General features: G+C 47.1%; 1 protein-coding gene across 1 annotated transcript in view; it reads right to left on the bottom strand.

The window, feature by feature from the left end:
* TGM3 (transglutaminase 3) overlaps window positions 1–21925 on the bottom strand; it is a 43951-nt gene extending 22026 nt beyond the window's left edge. The window contains exons 1-7 of the mRNA XM_040247786.1: window positions 21848–21925; window positions 8934–9101; window positions 8358–8600; window positions 7627–7745; window positions 6121–6249; window positions 2952–3129; window positions 2709–2844 (exon numbers count right to left, since the gene is read on the bottom strand). Coding sequence (XP_040103720.1) covers window positions 2709–2844; window positions 2952–3129; window positions 6121–6249; window positions 7627–7745; window positions 8358–8600; window positions 8934–9101; window positions 21848–21854 — 980 coding nt within the window. The 5' untranslated portion in view covers window positions 21855–21925. The remainder of the gene's footprint in view (window positions 1–2708; window positions 2845–2951; window positions 3130–6120; window positions 6250–7626; window positions 7746–8357; window positions 8601–8933; window positions 9102–21847) is intronic.
* Between the last annotated feature and the right edge of the window lie 2890 nt (window positions 21926–24815).

Here is a 24815-nt window from a genome sequence, read left to right as displayed (position 1 = left end):
GTCAGGAATAGTGATAACATTCTTTGGCATCTCTGTTGCTTCATAGTTTACAAAGTGGCCTGGGTTCAAATCCACCGTTTCCAAGTTATCTGCCCTTGAATGAATGACACTATGTCTCAGGTTCCTCAGCTGTAAAATGGGACGATCACAATAGCACCTACTTTATTGTTCCTGAAGAGTACATGCAGGCATTCAGAAAGGGACCTGAAGCACAACTGCTCAGCAAATTATTAGTTGCTGCTGTTTTTATTATTAAGCATTCTCAGGTGCTTAACCTCACTTGATCCTTACACTCTATTACTTTAAGCAAATCTGAACAAGGTTCTAAAAGCTTTTAACATTTGCAACATACAGATTCAGATAGAAGAATTTCTGTCCAAACTCAAACTGTCCTTTTAATAATAGGCAAGGGAAAAAAAATAGGTTAGTAATTTCACTCCAGGCAGAAAATGACTTGTGAGCTAATTCCCTCCAACCCCTGGCAGGATCCACATTGAAGAGACTCTTGGGAGGTGTAGCTTTAACTCAAAAAGTAGGGTAAGCTGAAGATTCACAGAATCAAAAAGTTAAAGAGGCTTAAGTGAACATCTAGTTCCAAGTCAACATTTACATTTCACTGATGGGGAAACTGGGGGCCAGAAAGATGGAGTGGCTTATACAAGTTCTAGAGCTGGATGGTCAGTGGGACTGGAACTAGGGCTCAGGAATCCCTGTGTACACACCACCCAGTGCTGGTTCCCCACCCACAGCTGCAGGGAAGGGGGAAAAGGAGGAATGCTCAGCACCCACTGCTTTCTGAGGAGGGTTCTGATGAGGGAACCCCAGGAAAAATCAGAGTTTTACGGCCTGACACTCTGCAGCGAAACCAACAGAAATGACAGTAGAGAACGTCTCCAGGGGTCCAGACTTGCCCCAGGGTGATTATATTTAGAATAAATTATGAAGCTGATGTGTAGCATGAACCAGTAACCAAGAGATCTCAGGTCTAATTCCAAATTCAGCTTAAAGGCCCCAACTTTCTGTTCCCAGCTGGTCTTCCTTGATGGCCCCCTCCCTGAGTTCCCACAGTACTAACTGTCTGACACACAGCAGGCACACTGCATCACTAGTCTCTAGTGGCCTCCCCACTTTTTGTCCCCTAACAGCACCAGAAATGCTCTCAGCAGGACTGAGCCTCATGCTTCCTGACCTCTCTGCAGTTCCTAGTGTGCAGAATAATCACAGAATGGTTAAGCCGAAGAGGACCACTCTTTCCCCAAAATCAGTCATCTTGTTGGAACAAGCATCTCTTTTTCTAAAGGAAGACAAAGCCAGAAATGGCATTGTCCCAAGGATCAGAAAAGGTTGCAATGGGATTTTGGACACAATAACAAAAGGAAAAAACAGGGAGAAGAAAAGACATTCATTTATGAGAAGTTGGAAAACAAAACCTCGCTGTAAGTAGCAGCATCACTAGAGAGAACATTATGTGTGTGTAGATTAAGGAAGAACATCTGAAATAAACTTTCTCTCCCCCATTAAACCCTAGCATCCATGTGACCGTGGGTGAATTCCATACACTTCCCTCCCTTCAGAGCGGAGGGGATGCTCACAGTATTCAGTGCCATTATTGGTGCAGGCTGTTGTTTATTTGTTTTAATATCTCTTTCGGTTAATTTTAATATTCCTTTGACTCTGTTCTATTAGTTACCCTAAGTACATTTCAGTAAAGTTGCATCTACTTATTCTGGAAATAATAAGCAATAAAGAATTTTTTATACAGACTTTCTCAAAGTTGAACATCTGGGAAAAAGATGACATCTGTTATTAAGTTATCTAGCCATGTGTATGCATGTGAATGATTATTATATGTATATCCTTTGAAATGGATTCAAACAATGGATTATTGACATATGCATGTAGTACTTTATATACGTAGACATCTATGTGTATATAGACATATAGACATAATTATTTTCAGTTGCCATCTGGTAATAACTCATCATATGGTATAACCTTAAATAGCTGTAACAATATCTATTTTATGTATATAAGCTATACAAAGTTATAGATATATGTCTGTAAGTTTTAGATAACCTACTTTCAGTTGGCATATATTATATATCACACACACATATGTGCATGTCATATTTATGGTTTAGAAATATATATTTCCAGTTACTTATAAAGTTTTTTATTTTCAGTTGAAATCCAGAATAAGCTAACATTTTATTCTAGCAATCAAGATACAAAGCAAGTGTATATATATATGAGAAAATATGTCACTTTTCTTTAAGAAAGCCCATTAAGTCATATGGGTTGCCCAAAATGACATATATTATTCTTCTTACTAGAAAATCAATGATTTCAATGTTTCTCTTCTAAAATATCATAGGGTCTAGGGGCCCCTATAAATTCAGGGCAGTTTCACAGAGCCCAGGAATCATATTTTTCACTGGTATCAGAGCCTTCATCTGGTGGCAAGATAAAATAGACCATCAGCATTTGCTGAACTCTGAGAAGGGTTGTTTTGGGTCTTGCTAGCTTCGGCATTTCCATTCTACACTTGATCTTAGCCAAAAGGCCAAGATATGATAGCATTTCCATTCTAAACCATGTATTGACATGGTACTTGCCTCCTGATTCCTGTTTGGGGCTGGTCCCAGGAGCTGGGGAGAGCTAAGGAGAAGCTGCTCAGATTTGGTGCTCAGAAAGGATCAGATACTCACCACACGCTATCACTGCCTTTGTCCATGGGCCGTCCCAAGGCGTCATAGTAGACATCCACGCTGAGGTTTCGGTCTGTGTCATGAGCTGAGTTGAAGTTGGTGATCACTCGGGAGGGAATCCCCAAACATCGCAACACTGCAAGTCAAGGGCAGTCTGAGGACTCGAGGTGCAGTGGAGACAGGACCTGGGGTCACCCCACTGCTGCCCATCCATCCAGCAGAGGCACACCTCATCCAGAATACCTGTGTTGAGGGTTCCAGCAAAGACCCAGCACTGGCCATACCGGACGGGCCTGAAGCCAGATCTTTGCCACTCCTTGAGGATTTCCACGCTGCCATTCCAGTTCCTAGGATCCCGGCCACCAGTGTAGCTACCGCTCCAGTTCCCAGAAATCACGCCACTATCATCATTGGCATTGATCTGGGCAGGAATAAACCCCAAAGGAATCAGCACAGACAGTGACAGGCAGAGTTCAGGTGGCAAGGTAAGGAGTCAAAGAAGGAAGCCAGGGAGACTCCCTCAAGTCTCTGTGTCTTTCTGGGTGATTTGGATGATAATTGTGATAATGGGTATCAAGAAGTTTATGAATTTGAAAGTGCTTTCCTTAACAGGCCATGTTTGCCCCTAATTCATAGGTTATTCCCAGCTCACAGAGAAAATCAAGGCTCCATGGCTTGTCGGTGATGAAGCAGGGGTAGAAAATCAGCCTACAGTCAAGTCCTGGCGAGAACTCGCAGGTTACTGCCACCTGACTTGGGGATCCATAGTTTGAAGCTCTCTTTTGGTGTCCTGGTCTTCTAAAAAGATCACTGTAAACTTTAGCAACTAACTTATTCTTGAAAAGAATAAACATGGACTTTCGCTTTTCATCCATCCATTCATTCATTCACTCAGCTTAACGCATGATTCTTGTATTTGGGTGTTTTTGTGCGTGCTCAATCATGTCTGACTCTGCAATTCCATACCAGGCTCCTCTGTCCATGGGATTTTCCAGGCAAGAAGACTGGAGTGGGTTGTCATTCCCATCTCCAGGGGATCTTCCTGACCCAGGGATCAAGCCCACGTCTCCTGCTTCCCCTGTATGGGCAAGCAGACTCTTCCACTGTGTCACCTGGGAAGCCCTTGGTTCTTGAATAAGTCACATGAAAAGAGCACTAGACTAGGAATCAAGAGACCTGAATCTCTTAGTCTGAGTCTTTTAGAGACTCATGTTGAAATATTTAGGGACAGAATGCTGTGATATCTGGAATTTATCACATAATCCATGGAGAAGGGGACACAGATGAAACAAGACTGGCCCTGGGTAGGTAATTGATGAAGCCGGTGACAGGCACATAGAAGTTCATTTTACTTTTTCCTCTACTTTTGTGAACGTCTGAACTTTTCTATAATAAAAAGTCAAAAGAGGGACTTCCTTGCTTGCCCAGTGGTTATAATCTGCCTTGCAATGCAGGAGATGTGGGTTTGATCCTTGGTCAGGGAACTAAGATCTTATGTGCCACAGACCAACTAAGCCTGGGAGCTGCGCTGGGTCCAGGCACCACAACTAGAGAATCTGTGCACTGCAACAAAAGATCCACAACTGTGTGCCACGACTAAGACCCAATGCAGCCAAGTTTTTAAAAAAAGTTAAAAGAGAAAGAAGGAGAAACTTGAGTCACGAGCCTACCCTGGCTGCTTGTCAGCTGGGTGATTGCTGACAAGCTGATTCATTCACGCTCACCTTCCAACACAGAGAACGGAAGAAGCAAGTATGCCCTCAGCTGTCTTCCAGCAGCCAGGTCTTCAGTTTATGAAACTGATTAGCGTTTACCCCAACCTCACAGTGAGAACTGCTCCCTCTCTCTGTGGGGGTCACAAGGCAAGGCTTGCCCACTACAGCCGACCCAGCCTTCACAGCCCCTCTGTGTGCTGGGTGAGCTCTGCACCCCCTCCAGGACGGCTGGGCTGGAGTTGCAGGATCAGGGCCACGGGGCTCCTTCAAGATGGAAGATTGCATGGCCCATCTCCATCTCTTGAGTCACAGGTGCTCCAGCCTCCAGTGTGGTAATCACAGGCTCATCTCTGACTGAAAGCCGAGTGTTTCAAAGCCCCACACAGGCCATAATTAGCTCGTGGTCCAGCCCAACCAGGAGGGCTGGAGAGAGAGCAGGGAGGTGCAGCTGAGGAGCCCGGCTCTGAGATCAAGTGTTTTGTCCCGAGGGCTGGAGTGAGTCAGCAGCTGCAGGAGCCAGCTGCCTCCCCCACCCTCTCCTGAGCTGAGGAGGCTCAACTTTCTAAGTTGCCTAAACACCAGCTTTCCTAGACCTTGGCCTGGGCTTTAATCCCACCCTTCTAGGACCACTTGGTTTTCACGGTTCAGCCTGGGTCCACTCCTTCTCTGGACTCTTCCTGCCACCCTGCTTCCCACCGTCTCCTGAGTGCCTCCACATTCTCTGGGCCTCCCCACGCCTGTTCTGCTAGGTTCAAGTTAGGAAGCCCTGTCTGATGACCCCCAATATCTATCATGTAGTCAGGAGGTCGTTCAATTAGCCATGTAACTAGCTCATTAGCTTGGATATTCTCCAGCTCAAAAAAGACTGGAAATGCCTAGTCCATTAATCACACACACACAAAAGCTGACACTTCTGAGTAATTGTTTAGTTTCAGAGGGTTAAAGTTCAAGAACTCTCTGACTTTTTGCTTTCTAATTTATAACTTTTGAGCACGTTATCCCTTGTTTGGACATTTTTCTGATGGAGAGGTTTTCTACCCACTGAGTATAGAGCATTCCTCCAGCATTCAGCTTGTGTATGTATCCAGCTAATGTGTGTGTTTGGACAGGTGGGGTAGGTTTCTCACGTGGAGGGAGTGGGTGAGTGAAGGTGGCCCCAGGCGGGCAGTTGGAGGCCTTATTCTGGCTGGACTCACTCGAAGGCTAAGTTGTGAGTGATTCCCTCCAGCCCCCTGGCATCAGGTTCCCCGTCTAGAAGATGGCCATGTCAACCTCTGCCCTCCCCGCTGGCACTCAAGCCCTCTGTGCTGAGGAGGGGATGAGTCAGAGCAAAGGAGTGTAGCCCCTTCCCCAGGAGCCCCAGGGATGGAGCAATGTCTCAGCTTTGTGTCCTCCCAGCCCTGGTAGACCCGCACAGATCAAGTCCTTGTCATCTGAGGAAGGCCTCACAATACAGTGGGAAGGGCTTGGAGCCGGCAGCCCGGGTCTGGTTCTGCCTCTGCCACTCACTTCCGTGTGTCTCAGGCAAGTCCTTTAATTTAGAGGCGTGTCATACTCTGTGTGTCCAAAATGGGGATGTAATAACCACCAACTTTATTTTGTGAGACATCAACCAACAAGATGAGTGGTTGTGCCTAACCCATAGCTGAGTTTGATATAGGGGAACAACTAGTTATTATGGTTTTCTCATCACTCACCATTGCACTCAGAACCCGGCCAATATATCTGGGGTCGTTTCTCTGGGCCACATCCGTAGCAGGGTCACGGCGAAAATTTAGACTGTTATCCAGGACTGAGAGGCAAATGTTCAGAATGCCTTCTTCAAACTGTTCAAAACGGGGCCATATGTTACAATGAAAGAAATTACAGGTAGTATCAGCTAACTGAGGGCATGGAGGCTATGCTGGTAAGAGCCACGGGCACTGCCCGTATCTCCCCCCACTCCGTGGCCCCCAGAACTGAGAGACTGAGGAATAACCACCCACCTGGCCTTTAACCCTGAAAACTCATACAGACCTCTTGCTGTACACAAGGCCCTGTGCTGAGACCCCTCAAGTTTAATGAGACTCTCTCACTGTTACGAACTTGAGAGCAGTCACTTGACCTGTCTGGGCTTCAATTTCACCAGCTGTATAATAAGGGATCAGGCTGAGCACATCTCAAAGTTTCCATCTGGTTCTGACATTGATCTCTAGCATATCACTTAGACTTTTGGGAACTGATTATAAAGTGTCTCACTAAAATTGGAATTTGAAGCCATTTTCACAAAATGGAGAAGGCCAAGCTCTTTCTTGCCTTTGAGTCTTCATATATGCTGTTCCTTCTTCCTCCAATGCTTTTCCCCAAGATATCTATCCAGCTCCCTTGCCTCCATTAAATTTCTGATCCTAAGTTCCTTTCTAAGCAAGGCTCTCCCAGATCACCCCATCGAAAATATCCTCCCTTCCACCCCTCAGTGCACCCTATGCCCTTACCCACCCCACCCCTTTTTCTTCTTTTCTATGAAGTTTAACACAGAACACAACATATAAAACTCAACATATAAAATATATGGCATTATACTGAAGATAAAATACACAGCAGATGTGCCCTGGTTGACTACAGAAAGGGGTCTGGACGTGGCAGAATGTGCACCTGTCCACCCTCTGCTGGACATCCAAGGCACCCCACCCAAGGTACTTCATTGTAATGCTTCATCTGTCTGCTGGAAAGAAGAAAATATGGAGGGAATCCCTGGATGTGGCTAGCTGAGCAAACTCGGGGATTCTGTGGACTCAGACATCATAGTACTATAGGACCCTTAGAAGGTCGAATGCTCACACCAAGGAAAGTTCATCACATTATGACACGGAATGAATAACAGAAACTACACTGTTGTGCAAGCCTCTACTGGGCCTTATCTTCATTCATGTATCATGGTACCAATAACACGTTGTTGCATCAATTTAGTTATTGTCTGTTTTGCCCATGAAAGTGTGACCTCTTCAAAGACGTGAAATATGTCTTATTCATCTCCTGTATCCATAGGTGTACCTTGGCCCCTGGCACATAGTAGGTCATCAATAAATGTCTTCTGAATGGATGAACAAATAAGAGGCAGGCAAATGGACAGATTTGGGAACTGCCACCTATCTGTGGGGTCTGCTGTGGAGCTTCTTTGGGTAGAATAGGGACATTACTGCCAGCCTCTATGACCCTTTTACCTGTCCGTAGTTCCAGCCAATCATGCCAATTCGATTTGTGCTTCCCACAAAGATGATGCCAGCATCTTCCTGAACATATTCTTCTCTCTCAGCATGGTTACTCATAAAGACACCATCAGCTGTTTGACACAAAAAAAGCAGATAGTAGGGGATAGAATCTTACAGAGAACTATACAGACTCATCCTTTTCTCAGTCCTGAGTACCGACATGGTGGCTGGAGCAAGCCACACCTTCAACCCTTCCCACAACGCCACTGAGGGGTGAAGCCTTGGGCTAAAATGCTTCCACATCATATCATGAGAACTATCAACTTGAAAGAGAAGCTGAGATGATCTAAGAATCTGAAAATGAGACCTCCAGGAATGAAAAACTTGCTTCTTCAGGCACAAGCTGTCTCCAGGCTGCAGAATGGTGCTGTAGTCATTACACCATAATATAGTTTTCAAAAACTCATGAGATCCTTGCAACAGCCCCAGAAATAGCAAGCTGTCCATCTAATGGTGAGGAATTTGAGGCTCAGAAGGGTAGGGAGACTGCCAGACTCACATAGCGGGTTCAGAGGCAGAGCTGGACCAAAACCCCTGGCTTCTGACTTCTAGCTTCTGTGCTCTTTCCCTAGTCCACAAACTTCCCCTAATCAAACCTGAGCCCATGAAAACCATTCCCTCCATCTCTTTTCCATGGACATCCCTTAGCTGATGGCTGGGAGTGTGGGTGGTTGGATGCCTACCTTGCAACCAGGGATTAAAGAGCAGTATGAATGTCCCAAGTTTCAGCGTGGAGTCACTGCCCTGGGAGGAGATCTTCATGTTTAGCGTGTACCTTCCAATGGGTGCATTAGCAGGACTAAGGATGGAGATGTTCAGAACATTGTTCCTGTTGGACACAAGTTGTGCACCCCAGCCGCTGCTACTTGTCCCATTGGAGAGTGGAAACACAGCCTTTGTCTTGGCCGACTCTGAGGGGTAAGGCCCTGGAAAAAAGACATAGGACAATGGAAACCAAGTAGTGTTGGCTGACTGTGGAGAAACCAGATCCCAGTATAACTGCAGGGATTCTTTGGGAGACATTATACAGTGAAGCAGCATGTTATGGCGCTGGAAGCAACTGGAGATCACGTGGTCCAAACCCCTCCTGAGGTTAAGACTGTAACCCTCAGAGATAGGTGAGGCTTGACTCTACCAAGTCAGTTGCAGATCTGGGTTAGAGCCTGAGGCCGCCACCACCACCGCCCCTTGGATGCAGAGCCCCAAGTTCTCCTCAAGGTGTATATGTGGGAGGGGGGCAGGGAGCAGTGAGCAGGTACCTGTGGAAACTGTGAATGTCACACTTCCTCCAGAGCTGAGACCTCGGGATAAGGTCACTGACATATGGAAGAGCTGGCCTCTCCGTACGATGAGATCCTGGCTGTAGAACCTGTCTGTGTGATGTGCCTGCCGGTTGGAGGCTATCTGCCAGTTGACACTCTGGAGTCCTAAAGCCATGAGACAGAAAAGAGGACTTGAGATACTGGGAGAAAAGGGATGGTGGCATATGGGAAAAGGTGTAAGTTACCGAAGAGACAGCTTTTGGACAGGGCTTGCTGGGGAAGAATCTTCTTGGAAAAATCACATTAAAATGCAAGATGGCAAGCACTTCACAACCTATTCCCACCTGCCTTTTCAGGTGGCTGACGCTTTGCACACACTACCTCACCTCCCCTTCCACCTGGCTGACTGTCCCTCAAGGAAGTAGCTTCCCCCAGCCAGTGAGGAAACTGAGTAAGCCATTCTGTCCACGTTATCCTCCTTCCATTGTGGACAGTGGTGCATGGACTGGGAGGAGGCTACTTCTCTTGGATCTACCACCCTGCTTTGGCTTCCTTGCTTTTCCCTTTGTGTCTTCCCAGACACCAACTGCCTTCTATGACGCCAACACCCAGCAAATGATTACCTGCGTCATCTATACTTTATATGTGCAACACCTTGGTGTTGGCCTGTGCCCCTGATGCTGAGAAGGACCATGTGATTCTGGGAAGTATTTCGAGGCTCGGAGACTGGGAAACCACTGGCCTGGAGAGCCTTTCAAAGGCTCGTTGGCAAGAGTGGTCTCAGGCCATGAGATCCCTGGATAAGACCCTGAGGACAAACACCTCAAAATCTACCCCCAACTTCTCAGATGATTGTGTAGGTAAGGGAGCTAAACTGAGAAGGGTTATGAGAGATTCCATGGGATATGAGGATTTCAACCTTTTTAAAACTTTTGAAGTATTTAATTCCTTTGAGTTATGTTTGAGACATTACAACACCCAATCTTCTGCAAATGAAACTGGTCTCTATCTTTATGATGTGGTCACAGCCACGATGGGAGTGTGATGACACAACTCTTCTTTATATATGTCTGCCTCTGTTCATTAGAATGTGCCTTCTTCATCTTTATACTCTAATGCCTGGCTCATTGCTTGACTAGATTAGGACAATCAGATAAACAAATGAAGGGCTAAATGAACAAACAAACAAACATAAAACTAATGTCATGCAATGACCTTCATGACTAGGGCTCCAAATTTAGTCTATAAGGAAAGGTGTATATGGGGTATTCATTAATAAACACAGAGAGATTACCTGTTACTTGTAGGACAGTATGTAAGGCACATGTTGGGGTGTGAAAATGTATGAAAATTAGCTTTAACCCTCAAAGAGCTTCGGCAGTGCATAAGACAACATGTCAGAATGAATGATGAGGGAAATCCAATCTCCTTCCCCCACCCAGAAAGATGTCTAGGAGATGCAGGCAAGAATCACTTTCAGTTATAGGAATCAGAAAAAAAAAAATCACTGAAAATGCCAGGCCTTGAAGGAAGAGAGAATTTTGTCAAGCGCATTTCAGACAACAGGCAGAGAGACCGAAGGCCCAGGAGAGCAGGTGTATTTTTGGCTAGAGCAGAGGTCTTTTCTGGAAGAGAAAGGGGAGACAGAGGGCATGGCTCCCGGGCAGGCCTGGGGCTGCGGATCTCCCCAGGCAGCTCCAGGGATGGGCACAGGCTCGTCATCGACTCGAGTGGGATGCAGAATCTAGGGTGATGAACCAAGGTTGCTGCTGAAGCAGGCTGAGAAGGTGATCATGCCACCTGCTCAGTGTACTAAAGAGTCATTCATTCACACGTCCACTCATTTATTTATGCATTGAGCAAATAACTATTGAAAGAATAAATTTAAAAGCTTTTTTTCTTAAATTCAGGGAAACAAAAACATTCATGCAGCCAACAAGTATCTACTGATTGAAGAGAAAGGCACAGAGGGAAAGGGGGGACAGAGGGCGATGGACATTCCTGCACATAAATGTTGAACGGTGAGAGCCCAGGCCTTGGGTGGTCTCTGGTAAGCATCAAGCTCTATATGACCTGCAGAGACCTGGCTTGCTGGAAGTTAGGACCCTCTAGGGCAAAGTCCCCACCTTCTAAACCCCTACCTCTTACCAACTGCACTTACTATCTTCTGTGCCTGGGATTTGGTAGAGATTTACTCACTGTCTTGCTTTAGAAAAAAGAAGAACTCTTAGATACAGTGGTCTGAGGTCACACAAGTCTCCCCAGAGATTCCTCCCCACTCCCAAATCCAAAAGGATGTATGTCTTCCCCCCAGAAGAAGCTCACTATTCTTGACCATGGGTTGAGAACAGAAAGTATGGTCCCCGGACAGCCCTCTGATAGCACAGGTTAAGGAATAGGGGGCAGCAGGGATTCCCATCTGTAGCTGGTTTCTGCCAAGGCTTAAGCACTGTTTTCTAGAGCAGTGTCAAGAGCAGAGGCGTCTCCACAAATAACAAATGTTGATGAGGGTGTGGAGAAAAGGGAATCCTTGTACACTGTTGGAGGAAATGTAAATTGGTACAGCCACTATGGAAAACTGTATTGAAGGTTCTTGAGCTGGAAGAAGCACAAGCTGGAATCAAGATTGCCGGGAGAAATATCAATAACCTCAGATATGCAGATGACACCACCCTTATGGCAGAAAGTGAAGAGGAACTCAAAAGCCTCTTGATGAAAGTGAAAGAGGAGAGTGAAAAAGTTGGCTTAAAGCTCAACATTCAGAAAACGAAGATCATGGCATCCGGTCCCATCACTTCATGGGAAATAGATGGGGAAACAGTGGAAACAGTGTCAGACTTAAATGGGGGGCTCCAAAATCACTGCAGATGGTGACTGCAGCCATGAAATTAAAAGACGCTTACTCCTTGGAAGAAGGAAAGTTATGACCAACCTAGATAGCATATTCAAAAGCAGAGACATTACTTTGCCGACTAAGGTCCGTCTAGTCAAGGCTATCGTTTTTCCTGTGGTCATGTATGGATGTGAGAGCTGGACTGTGAAGAAGGCTCAGCGCCGTAGAATTGATGCTTTTGAACTGTGGTGTTGGAGAAGACTCTTGAGAGTCCCTTGGACTACACGGAGATCCAACCAGTGCATTCTGAAGGAGATCAGCCCTGGGATTTCTTTGGAAGGAATGATGCTAAAGCTGAAACTCCAGTACTTTGGCCACCTCATGCGAAGAGTTGACTCATTGGAAAAGACTGTGATGCTGGGAGGGATTGGGGGCAGGAGGAGAAGGGGATGACCGAGGATGAGATGGCTGGATGACATCACCAACTCAATGGACGTGAGTTTGAGTGAACTCCGGGAGTTGGTGGTGGACAGGGAGGCCTGGCGTGCTGCAATTCATGGGGTCACAAAGAGTTGGACACGACTGAGTGACTGAACTGAACTGAACTGAAAAAACTAAACATAGGACTATCATATGACCCAAAAGTTCCACTCCTGGGTATCTATCAAAAGAATACAAAAATGCCAATTCAAAAAGATACAATGTTCATAGTAGCATTATTTACAATAGCAAGCTATGGAAGCAATCTAAGTGTCCATTAACAGGTAAATAAAGAAGATGTGGTATATATGTACAATAAAATACTACTCGACCATTAAAAAGAATGAAATTTTGCCATTTGCAATAACATGGATGGACCTGGAGGGTCTTATGAAATAAGTCAGACAGTGGAAGACAAGTGCTATGTGTGTGTGCGCGCGCCTGTGTGTGCTGTCACTCAGTGGTGTCCGACTCTCTGAGACCCCCATGGACTTTGCCCACCAGGCTCCTCTGTCCATGGAATTTTCCAGGCAAGAATACTGGAGCATGTTGCCATTTCCTACACCAGGGAATCTTCCCTGGAGTAGGGATCAAACCCACTTCTATTGCAGCTCCTGCACTGGCAGGCAGACTTCTATCACTGCACTACCTGGGAAGCCAAAGACTATATGTTATCACTTATATGAGAAATCTAAAAAAGGAAACAAACGAATGAATACAACAAAACAGAGCAGATTATAGATACAGAGAACAAACTAGTGGTTACCAGTGGGAAGAGAGCACAAGACAGAAGTAGGGGATAAGAGTTACAAACTATTAAGTATAAAATGAATATAAGGATAGATTGTACAGCACAGGAAATATAGCCAATATTTTATAGCAACTTTAAATGGAATGTAATCTATAAAAATTGAAATCCCATGTTATAGATATGAAATTAATATAATATTGTAACTCAGCTACACTTCAATTTTTAAAAAGAGATTTGCAAGAAAAAGGGGGAATCAACACACAAAAGTACACATGGCCAGTTCACATAGGTTTGCCTAAGTCCTGGAAAATAAAACAATTCTAATTATTAAAAAAAAAAAAAAAAGAAAGTAGAGGTGTGTCTCTTTCATCCCAGGACCCAGTGGCTTGTCTGTAGGGAAAATGATGAAGAAAAGACTGGGCTCCAGGGTTCCTTGACTGCAGAGACACTGAAAGGAGATAAAGGGGACTTTGTACACACTAGGTGGGGTCCTTGGCTGAGAGATCATCTCTGCCTCTCCCGTCGTGAGCGCTGGATGAAAGAGTCTTGCTTCTCCCTGGAGTGCTTGTGGGATGTGCAAGGCTTCTCTGAGCTGCAGGGTGAGTAAAACCAGGACTCATATTTGTCATTGGTGTCCTGTGTGTCAACTGCTGTTAACAGTACACAGAGCAACTTACACACACCATGGATGAAATCTTTACAGAATAACTGGGGCGGGGGGGATAAACCAAGAGCTTGGGATTAGCAAATACACACTGCTACACACAAAAGAGATAAACAACAAGGTCCCTGGGTAGAGCACAGGGAACTATATCAATATCCTGTAATAACCTATAATGAAAAGAATATGAAAAAGAATATATATTTATGTATAACTGAGTCATTTTGTTGTACATCTGAAACTAACACAACATTGTAAATCAACTATGCTTCAATTGAAGAAAAAAAGAAACTGGAAACTAACACTCAGAGAGATAACTATCTTAAACATTTTCTTTAAATTTTATATTGGAGTATAGCCAATTAAAAGATGTTTACTCCTTGGAAGGAAAGTTATGACCAACCTAGATAGCATATTAAAAAGCAGAGACATCAAAGGTCCGTCTGTGCCATCAAAGGTTCATCTAGTCAAGGCTATGGTTTTCCCTGTGGTCATGTATGGACGTGAGAGTTGGACTGTGAAGAAAGCTGAGTGCCGAAGAATTGATGCTTTTGAACTGTGGTGTTGGAGAAGACTCTTGAGAGTCCCTTGGACTGCAAGGAGATCCAACCAGTCCATTCTAAAGGAGATCAGTCCTGGGTGTTCTTTGGAAGGAATGATGCTAAAGCTGAAACTCCAATACTTTAGCCACCTCATGAGAAGAGTTGACTCATTGGAAAAGACTGTGATGCTGGGAGGGATTAAGGGCAGGAGGAGAAGGGGACGACAGAGGATGAGATGGCTGGATGTCATCACAGACTCGATGGATCTGAGTTTGAGTGAACTCCGGGAGTTGGTGATGGACAAAGAGGCCTGGTATGCTGCGATTCATGGGGTCGCAAAGAGTTGGACATGACTGAGCGACTGAACTGAACTGAACTGAACTGATAGTCAATTAACAATGTTGTGATAGTTTCAGGTGGACAGCAAAGGGACTCTACCATACATTTACATCTATCTGTTTTCCCCCAAACTCCCCTCGCATCCAGGCTGCCACATAACACTGAGCAGGCTCCCTGTGCTATACAGTAAAACCTTGCTGGTTATCCAATTTATTAGCAGAGTGCACATGTTGATCTCAAACTCCTTATCCACAGGAGATAAATATCTTATTTGAGGTCATGTACCTAGACAGGTCTTACCCTCCCTGTTGCCCTGGTCTTCTGTTCTCCACCTGGGAGAGGAGAACAGATGGTGAGGAACTTCACTACACATTGTCCTCCTTTCTGGCATTTGCATCCTGATACATAGGAGAGAATGAGTCACTGGAAGGCCAGTGTATCCCAAAGGCATTCTACATGAGACATGAGAGAAGGGGGGCATCCCTGGACCCCCAAGTGGGATGGGCAGGTTGAGAGCATGCTCACAAAGCTCCCAGGTGGTTCCTGAAACCCTTCTCCTTCAGCTGGCTGCCTTCAGTCATCACCCCACTTTTGCTAGTCCAAATCAGGGATCTGATGATCCTGTTTGTGGATTATCCAGGGGACTTTGTTCTTCCACCTGCCACCCCTTCATGTAGCACTAATCTCAGCCTGAGTTTGTTCTAGAAAGGCAAGGGCAGGGGGATAACCTCAGATATGCAGATGATATCACCTTAATGGCAGAAAGTGAAAAGGAACTAAAGAGCCACTAATGGGGGTGAAAGAGGAGAGTGAAAAAGCTGACTTAAAACTCACTATTAAAAAAAGCTAATAAGATCATGGCATCTGGTCCCATCACTTCATGGCAAATAGAAGGGGAAAAGGTGGAAGTAGTGACAGATTTCCTTTTCTTGGGCTCTAAAATCACTGCGGATGGTGACTGCAGCCATGAAATTAAAAGATGATTGCTTCTCAGCAGGAAAACTATGACAAATATAGACAGTGCATGAAGAAGCAAAGACATCACTTTGCTGACAAAGGTCCGTATAGTCAAGGCTATGATCTTTCCAATAGTCATGTACAGACGTGAGAGTTGGACTATGAAGAAGGCTGAGCGCCGAAGAAATGATGCTTTTGAACTGTGATGCTGGAGAAGACTCTCAAGAGTCCCTTGGACATCAAGGAGGTGAAACCAGTTAATCCTGGTTTCAGAGAAAGCAACCCTGAATACTCATTGGGAGGACTGATGCGGAAGTTGAAGCTCCAATACTTTGGCCACCCGATGCAAAGAGCCGACTCATTGAAAAGACCCTGATGCTGGGAAAGATCGAAGGCAGGAGGAGAAGGGGATGACAGAGGATGAGATGGTTGGATGGCATCACCAATTCAATGGATATGAACTTGGACAAATTCCAGGAGATGGGGAGGGACAGGGAGGCTTGACTTGCTGCAGTCCATGGGGTCACAAAGAGTCAGACATGCCTTGGTGGGTGAACAACAGGGCAGGGAATCGGGGAGGTGCACAAACATCCAAGTTTTTTTCCCGAGTTTACAACTTCATGGATGTTTATGAGCTTCAGAGCTGTCCTTTGTGCCTGCTTGGATGAAGGGCAGGGATGAAAGGAGAGTGGCTTCACCCCTATAATTGATTCATCAACACAGACTCTCAGAAACGTCAAAGAGAGTAACGTTTTGGAGACTGAGCGTCTCCCCCGACTAGTATTCTGGCTGTGAGGACATGGAGGCCCAGGAAGTGATTTGCCCACAGTGGGATGTCTCTGGACTCTCATCCAGGGCCCGTCTCACAATCCCATGCTGCCTCTTCGACTCACTGCTTAACTCCACCAGCAGGCCAGGGGCAGTTTCCCCACTTTTCTATCCTGAGAATATCAGTGCCACCAGCACCACTGATGTGGTCATGACTGCTAAATGTCTATCCCAGTATACACTCACTCCTTCTTTCTTGGTAATAAAATCCTTCATGTTAATGGCCAGGCTCCCTTGCAGCTGGGGGTCATGTGAATGAGTTCTGGCCAATGACTTACAGGTACAAGTTAAATGTATTAATTCTTAATTCCCAGGAAACCTCTTTTGTAAAAAGTGAGGTGAAATTCACCATTTTAATCACTTAAAGCATACAATTTGGTGGCATTTAGTACATTCACAATGTTGTGCAACCATCAACACTATCTAGTTTCAGAACTTTTTCTTCATCCTCAAGATAAATCCCCCACCCACTAGCAATCACTTCCCACCTCCCCAGCTCTAGCCCCTGGCAACCACTAATCTGATTTCTGTACCCATAGATTTGTCTGCTCTGGTCATTTCATATCAGTGGAGTCATACAGTCTCTGAGTCTGGTTCTTCACTTAGCATTATGTTTTTAAGGTTCATCCATGTGGTAGCGTGTATCAGTAGTTCATTCCTTCCTTATGGCTGAATAATATTCCACTATGTTGATATACTGTATATTGTTCATCCATTCATCAGCTGATGGATATTTGGGTTGTTTCTACCTTTTGACTCTTATAAATAGTGCTGCTCTGAATGTTCCTTTGCAAGCATTTGTTTGAATACCTGTTTTCAATCCTGAGGAAACCTCTTTTTTCAAAATAGTTGGCAAAAGCCCTTAGCCTGCTTATTTCCATCTTCTTCCACCTGCTGTCCCAGGTCTGGGTGTGATGTGGACTCAGTTTAGACCACACATGCCTTTGGGATGACAGAGTGGGGGCCTGCAAGAGCCCAGGCCCCTCAGGATTGTGCAGCTGCCCCTCCCACCAGAACTGCCTACATCCAGTAAACTTCTGTCTTGTTCATTTCTCTAAGCCATTGTTATTTGGGATTCACTGTCATTTACAGCCAAACCTAGCTGCATGTAACTGATAGTGTAATGCCCTCCCCTCTTATTCTGTGGTCCACTTTTGGCATAAAAAGAGAAGCACAGAACAGATTCTAGACTGTGAAAGGTGATTCACAGGACAGATGTATTAAAAATCATCTAGCCAAATGTCTTCAAGTTTTTTGTTAGAGACTGCTTTAAGAGGGACATTTTGTACATTGCTTACACACATGGGTTTATAATTGATGTGAAGTTTCCAAAAACAGTATGCACCCTTACTATGCACAATGCAGAGTGATATTTTCTACTTCATTTTTAAAATAATTTGCTGGTCACAATACACTAAATTGATTTTACAGCTTGCTAATGATGAAAACTGGCAGCTTGAAAAGCAGTGATATGATGCAATATTCCCATGTGACAGGTAAAACAACTGAGGTCCTGGAAGGTCTACTGAGGTCACCGGTAGTTGAAAGTCAGAGCTTGGCCCAGAAACCAGGTCTAAGATCCTGGTCACTGGGAGGCTATTATTTGCAACATGCCCCCCTCCTCTGGGCAGCAGGATGTCTGCAGCTCCTGGCCAGGTCCTGCCTTGCTCCAGCCCTCACCAGTCTCTTCTTTCTCTCTCTAGCCTGTGCTGCTTCCCTTCATCTTTCCTCTGCATTCAGACATTTTCAATCCCTGTGCAGCATGGGTGGTACAATCTCTTGGTGCTCAGGTGGTGGGGAAATAGGGGTTCCTTGGGGGGCACTGAGCAAGGGGCTGGCAAGGGTGCCAGGACAAAATTGAGTGAGCCCTGAACTGGTGGTTCGAGCAGCCTTGAGCAAAGTCTCAGCCTCTCTTTAGAAAGGAACAGTGAAACCAAATATCCTCTCTTGTAGGGTGTTGGTTGGGACCCCAGATGCACCCATCACTGGCACCTGGGCTCCTGTCAGTGGTACAGATGTCTTAGGATCCCACACATAATAGCACCAGCGACACAGGCAAGAGAAGGGTTTGAGCTTTTTCTGGGCTGCCATGGAGGACCTCAGATGGGCAGACAAGGCGCTGAGTGTTTTACTTGCATATGTCCTTTCACAGTTACAAACCTGTCTGATGCAGTCATTCCCATTTCACAGATGAGGGATTTGAAAATCCAGTCAAGTGTCATCACTGGCCAAACATCACACGTTTAGGCAGAGACTGGCCCAAGCTCACACTGAAGCCAGTGCAACCTGACCATGTGCCACTCCAGGCTGCACCCTGCATCTAGCCGAGGTGGTGGTGGTGGCAATGGGCATGAGTCCAGGAAGCTGCCAGGCAGAGGGGAACACCCACAGCCTCCTCCTTGCCTCCACATTACACGGTTCGCATGAGAGAGGAAAGAAGGACTCCTGGGGCCCCTTCACTTCCAGAGAGAGTTCAAATTTCTTAAACCCTCGCCATGCACGAGGAGCACCTGGAGAGTTCATATTAGCCTAAGCCCCACCCCAGCACTGGCTGCTTAAACTCTGCTGGTGGTTCTAATATGGAACCAGAGCTGGAGTTGAGAACCACTACCTTAAGCTTATACCGTCTGTTTACACTATGCAATCAAAGCTACTTTCCACGAATTCTCTCCCCCAAGCCACGTGGCCACTGTGAGCGGGAGGCAGGGAGGCAATCACTATCTCCTATTTACAAAGGAGGAAAACAGACTGAGACAGAGGACTGAGATCCTTCTGAGCCCCTTTCGGCCCCTACCAAGATGAGGGGCCTCGTTCCCTCGACTTCATGCAACGGGGAAAGCGTTTCCTCTGTTCATCTCACACCCAGGCTGGCATGCGGGCCCTGGGGACGAGAATGATTGCCCCATCTGTAGAGCGCAGCCCAGCGGGGTGGAGGCTGGGCTGGGAAGTTATCTGAGGTGAGCAGAGCAGCAGGGACACAGGCGTGGGGGCCTGGAAATGGAGAAGGAGCTGCTGGCCTCTCAGCTCCCAGGAAACGGGCAGACCCACAGCCCAGAATGACACGGGTTCTCTGTAGGCTGGGGCCTGAAGCTAGAGAGGGTGGAGTCCTGAAGCCAGCACTCTGCCCAGCTAAGCCGCTGGTGGGGACACTCATCAGCCTAGTGGGACAGGGCACCTATCCCCGACACAGAAGTGCCAGGCTCCTGCAGGCAGAGGTCTGCATCCATGTTTGACCCTTGAGGACTCTGCCTCAGGGCCTCTGCATGGCCTCGAGGATGGGGAACCCCTTCACACTGGGCTCAGCGTCTGTGTCCACAGCCTGCATGTCTGTCCAACGTGGGGCTCTAGTCTTGGTGCGTGGAAGGCAGAGGGTGCCAACCACTTTGGGTAGAAGGCTGCCAGGCCTTCCTCCACCATGTCATCCACCCCAGCCCAGGCTGCCATCTCCACTGGGAGGCAGAATAATCACACCCCACAGATTCCAACAAGAATCTTAACCTGGGAGCCAGAAACAGCCCTCTCGCACCAGCATGCTGCAACCCTGCTAGTCTCCTCGGTCACACACACCCGACCACCCATGTTTCTTTTCCTGTTCCCTCCTCCCAGAATACTCCTCACCCCACAAAACTACTTCTGACCCAGTCCAGCTCATCGTCCATATCAGTGCTACCTGGTGCTACCTGGGGCCTAGGGTCTCCTCTACCCTAAACCATACCCAGGGTTAATCCCTTCCTCCTCTTGGCCCCTGGCAAGTGCTTGGACATGTAACGCAACCTAATGACAGTCCACTGCGAACCCACCATGGGGAAAGACTGCCCTCTCGATTTCTATGCTCTCGCTGCGCCTCGTGGCTCCTTCCCTGAGTATCCAGTAAGCAAACTCATTCATTCAGGAACTCAGGAATTCATTACTGAGCTCTGCCTGGCTGCATGACTGGGACAGGCCAGGAACCACAGGTGTGACAGCTTCAAGGGAATGAAGATGTTCCTTGTCTCTCTTTTTAAAAAATTGATTTTCTCTGAATTGACCATTGTCCACGTTTCTCTGTGACTTTTGGGCATCTGGTGGACCCGGAAGTTGAGTCTTAAGAGCACGGTGTCCCCAAGAGTCACAGACATGGACACACTGGGCCCCTGGGGATGCCTGCAGGGCTCTCAGTGGGCAGGCTGCTGTGGGTGCACACGCACCAGGGCTGAGCCCCTGCTGAAGCCCATTGCCCTCCACCCTCTGTTTCCTTTCATGAAAGAGAGCAGTCAGTACTGGAAGGAACCTGGAAGTCCCCCCATTTCAAGCTCTTCATCTTGAATCGGGAGCTGGAGGCTCAGCAGTAGCAGTTGGTACCAGAGTTTAAGTGAGAAACCACGTTCAGTATTGCTTTCCATGTTACAGATTTCACCCGCGGTCATGGATGAGCTTGGAACTGGTGGCAGAAGAGGTGCTACTAAAACCTAGTCTGGGCCCAGCTACCAAACTTCTGTGGGACCCAGGTAAGGGCCAACTCAACCTCTGGCAGGAGGGAAGTAGGGAGGGAGATGGCCTATCCTCTCTTGCTAAATTCTACAGAATCCAAGGTTCCCCTTCTTAGCAACCCAGCACTGTTGCATGCTCATGGGAAGAAGTCCGGGATAAGGGAAGAGTCCATTTTTGCAGCCACCCTGTCCTGGTCTTTGTGACCTCTGAAGTAGCCAGCAGTCCCCTTTTGCATCACGCTCAGCGATTTCTTGGGCAAACCTTTCTGCAGCCTTAAGCTCCATTCACAATATTTTACTGGTTTGACTCATGCCTTGTTTGGATTTGGCGTCACTGCCAACCCACTAGGCTGAGCACCCACGACAGGCAATAATTAGCCTGATGCTGAGCGGGGCGCTGTCTAAGCAGAGCCCAGTCCTCAAAGTGGTCACAGAGTCAGAGAACCCGTGCTCCCCGGCAGTGCTTTTTCACTCCCTTCCCTGGTGCCGCTCTTAGCAACTGTCCTCGGCATACCTGCTCCTTCTGCTCCTGGTGGTTTCACTCATCAAGTCACTTTCAAAGAGCCTGCCAGTGCTTGCGGATGTGTAGTTTACTTAGGAGCATTCCAGCATCACTGATGGTTTCTGTTAAATAGACTTACACACTGTCTCTCCCTCCCTCCCTTGTAGCTCTGAGACGTGCTTTTCTTTGCCTACATTACTGACAGCTGGTAAAATGACACTGAGAAACACGGGAAGCAGGTGCCAACTGGCTTGAAAAGGCAAAGCTTGTCTGTCTAGCTAAGGGGATATGCCTCTGGCTGCACTGAAGAACCTGCCCTTTACTCAGGACTTCGTCCCAAACATGCTCTAACCCTGAGACCACACTAGAGGGACTAGGCAGGCATGGAGAAAGAGTTGCCTCTGAAGAGAACCTTAAAAAAAAAACCAGGCTCTAGCTTTCAGAGCCCCGAAGGCAGCTGTCACGAGCTGGGCACTCTGGCCTCTCAGTCGGCCCAAGAGAAGCATGGGAGTCCAGCAGGGACTGGCAGAGAAGATGCCATGCACTCACCAGACATGTTTCGCTTTCCTCTGCCTCCTCTCTGGCTCGTCTGGGAATGGCACGGATGGTGTGGGGAGACTGACTGCCTTGCTGGGATCGCCTTACCATTTATAGAAGCCTCTCCTACACACCCCAATTAGAATTCTAATGAAGTAGGCGAGGCACCAGGTCATTCCTGTAGTGCCTGTAAACGTTTCACTTACGACATACTTGTCACCCAATGGAAGGTCATACCTGCTTGTGCAAGACCAGTTTGGGAAGAAGAGGGGAGATAAGAAAAAAAAAACGCAGAGTTTGATTTTATTATTTTTTTCAAGATGAACTACTTCCTGGATCACAGGGTTCAGGAAATGATGTAATGCTTTTCTTGAAGTAGCTTGTCCAGAGCAGATGCTGAGAAGTCCCTTGGGGTCAAAGAAAAGTCTCTGCAGAACCTAAAGCAGAAAATTGCCTAATGCTTTCTCACCGTCCTCACATGCCGGTGGTCTCCACTTGCACGAGGGGCATGAGTACTCATCACAGTTCGCTGTACAGGTTGCTGTGTGCCAGAAATGGCGTGTGATTGGTGGTTAGAAGCATTCGGTTCCAATGCTGGCTAGGTCCTGGGCCATCACTGGACCTTGAAGTCTTGGAAGCCTTGTCTGTGACTTGAGGGGAGGCCCCACCCACTCTTCTCAACTCAAGATGTGGGGGAGTAGTCAAATGAAGTGATGTGAGTGGAAAGTGCATGAATGTGTACCATATGGATTAAATCCAGTTGTCATCTGGAATCAGATGTCAGTTTAACTACAGATGTGGGGTAGGAGTCAGTGTTAGTCATTCAGTTGTGTCCGACTCTTTGCTATCCCTTGAACTGTAGACTGCCAGGCTCCTCTGTCCATGGAATTCTCCAGGCAAGAGTACTGGAGTGGGCTGCCATTCCCTTCTCCAGGGGATCTTCTCCACCCTGGGATCGAACCTGGGTCTCCCAGGAGTGGGGGGAGGGAGGATTATTCTTTTCAGTGAGTCAGTGAGGACAGCAGTGAAGCTATACTGCGACACAGCTTCATTCTGTTCTGCCACGTGTTGTCTGTAAAACTGGAGGGCAAGTCACGGACCTTCTCTGAGCCCAGCTTCTACACCAGTTTTAAAAAAATAAGAGGGGGGAGACTCTCATTCTACAGTTTTTGTTTGCTTGTTTGTTGTTTTAAGGGTATAAATATATATATCTAAACATCCTACGGTGGCTATATACAAGTTCCAAGCTTTCCAGTGGAAGACAAGGGAGTTTTAAAAAATAATGATAATGCTCCAAGGGTTTGTGACAGAAGGGAAACTTCTCAAGGCTTCTGCCAGACTTGGAGTAGGAAGGAAGCACCATGACACAATTAGGTCTTTAGGGAGAAGATGGGAACGCTGGACCCTGAGAAAGATGAGACTGAATAAGGCGGATGGGGAAAAGGAAATCCACATCATCTCTCTGTCATCTGGGCTCCCACAGCACTTGGTACATTTTAGGACCTCTCTTACCATATGCGTCTGCCGGCACTGGGGCAATCGGGTTACGTCTATCCCCATCACTCACTCTCAAAAGGTCCAGGCTATGTATTACTCACGTCTTCTCAGAACCAAACATGGGCTTGTCACATGGCAGGAGCACATCTATTTTTGAATGAGTGGATCAATCAATCGATGTAAAGATGGAAATAACAATTCCCATCAGTGTAGAACCCAACCTGGGTAGGCATTGGCTGAACACTTTACATGTATCACCTTTTCTTGTCTTCAGATCAGTCCTGTGGCACAGGTACCATTACTTCTGCTGTCTTACAGGAGGGAGAAACTCCCACCCTTGTGTGAGCGACTCCAGAGTCTTTCTGCTTAACCTGGAGGTTGGCTAACTAAGCAAGGTGGTACGTCAGCCTTTCCCAGGCCTCTGGCTGCTCTGCATCCATGGCCCCGTGGAATGTGGCCACTGTTGGCTCTGGCAGATGACCCACAAGAGAGCAGAGCATAGAGAGGTGACAGCAAAGTGAGCTGGACCCTGATCAGCAGCTAGACCCTGAACATAAGTGGGTCCTGGCCCCTGCCATGGGACTAGCTGAGACTCTGGGCAAAGGTCTCACTACACCGAATCAGTCCTGCCAGAAATCCAAGAGCTGCGTGAATCCAAGGGAATGAGTGGATGTAAAGGGCTGTGCATGCCCTCAAGAGAGGGATAAAGAAATGGAGGGGGGAGTTGCTTATTACTGCTGCTGTTGTTGGCCTGAGAGCCAATAACTGGACCCTTGGCATCCTTTTCAGTGACCTGGCAGGGAAACCTGTCACATAACAGGCAGGCAGCTCTGCCCTTATACTCTGAGATCACACAGATCTGGGTCCAAACTCTGGCTCTGACGTAGCCCTCCTCTCAGAGTCCCGGTTTCCACATCGGTAAAGCTGAGCTAGAAGCTCAGGGAGGGTCAAAGGAGAGCATGAACCTAAGTGCTCAGCACCGCCTCTGGCACCACTCAGCATAGCCCCTTAGTGATGATGTTATCGGTATTCTCACTGCCCTTAAAACACTCCCAAGTGTCATAGATTTTGCGATGGGACCCACAGTGTGGACAGTGGTGCCTGCCCACCGACCCTTTGGCCTCCCCTTGGAAGGATCTGTAGCTGATCACTCTTGACTGCAAGGTGATGTGGCAGAGAGATGCCCACGCTGGATTCAGAAACCCCGACTGAAAGCCGGGCTCTAGGTCTTGCCCACTGTGTGGTTTGGCAGAGTCATTTTCCTTCTCTGAGCCTCAGTTTTCTCGCCAGCTTACCCAGACACCTCTCAGCACTGTCATGAGGCTTCAAACCCTGAAGTCACAGATATGACGCTCCCCTATAGACAGGGTGGTGCCGGGTTGCCTCCTCCCTGCCTGCTACTTGCTCGCTGGGCTCCCTGCAGCTTCTAACTGCCCAGCAGCAGGGCCTTGTGTCCTCAAACTGAGTCGACTCCCTGTTAGCA

The sequence above is a fragment of the Oryx dammah genome, unplaced genomic scaffold (assembly GCF_014754425.2).
Source record: "Oryx dammah isolate SB20612 unplaced genomic scaffold, SCBI_Odam_1.1 HiC_scaffold_10, whole genome shotgun sequence".
Lineage (NCBI taxonomy): Eukaryota > Metazoa > Chordata > Mammalia > Artiodactyla > Bovidae > Oryx > Oryx dammah.
The sequence above is the reverse complement of the archived record's forward strand: the minus strand, read 5'-3'. Positions and strand labels throughout refer to the sequence as shown.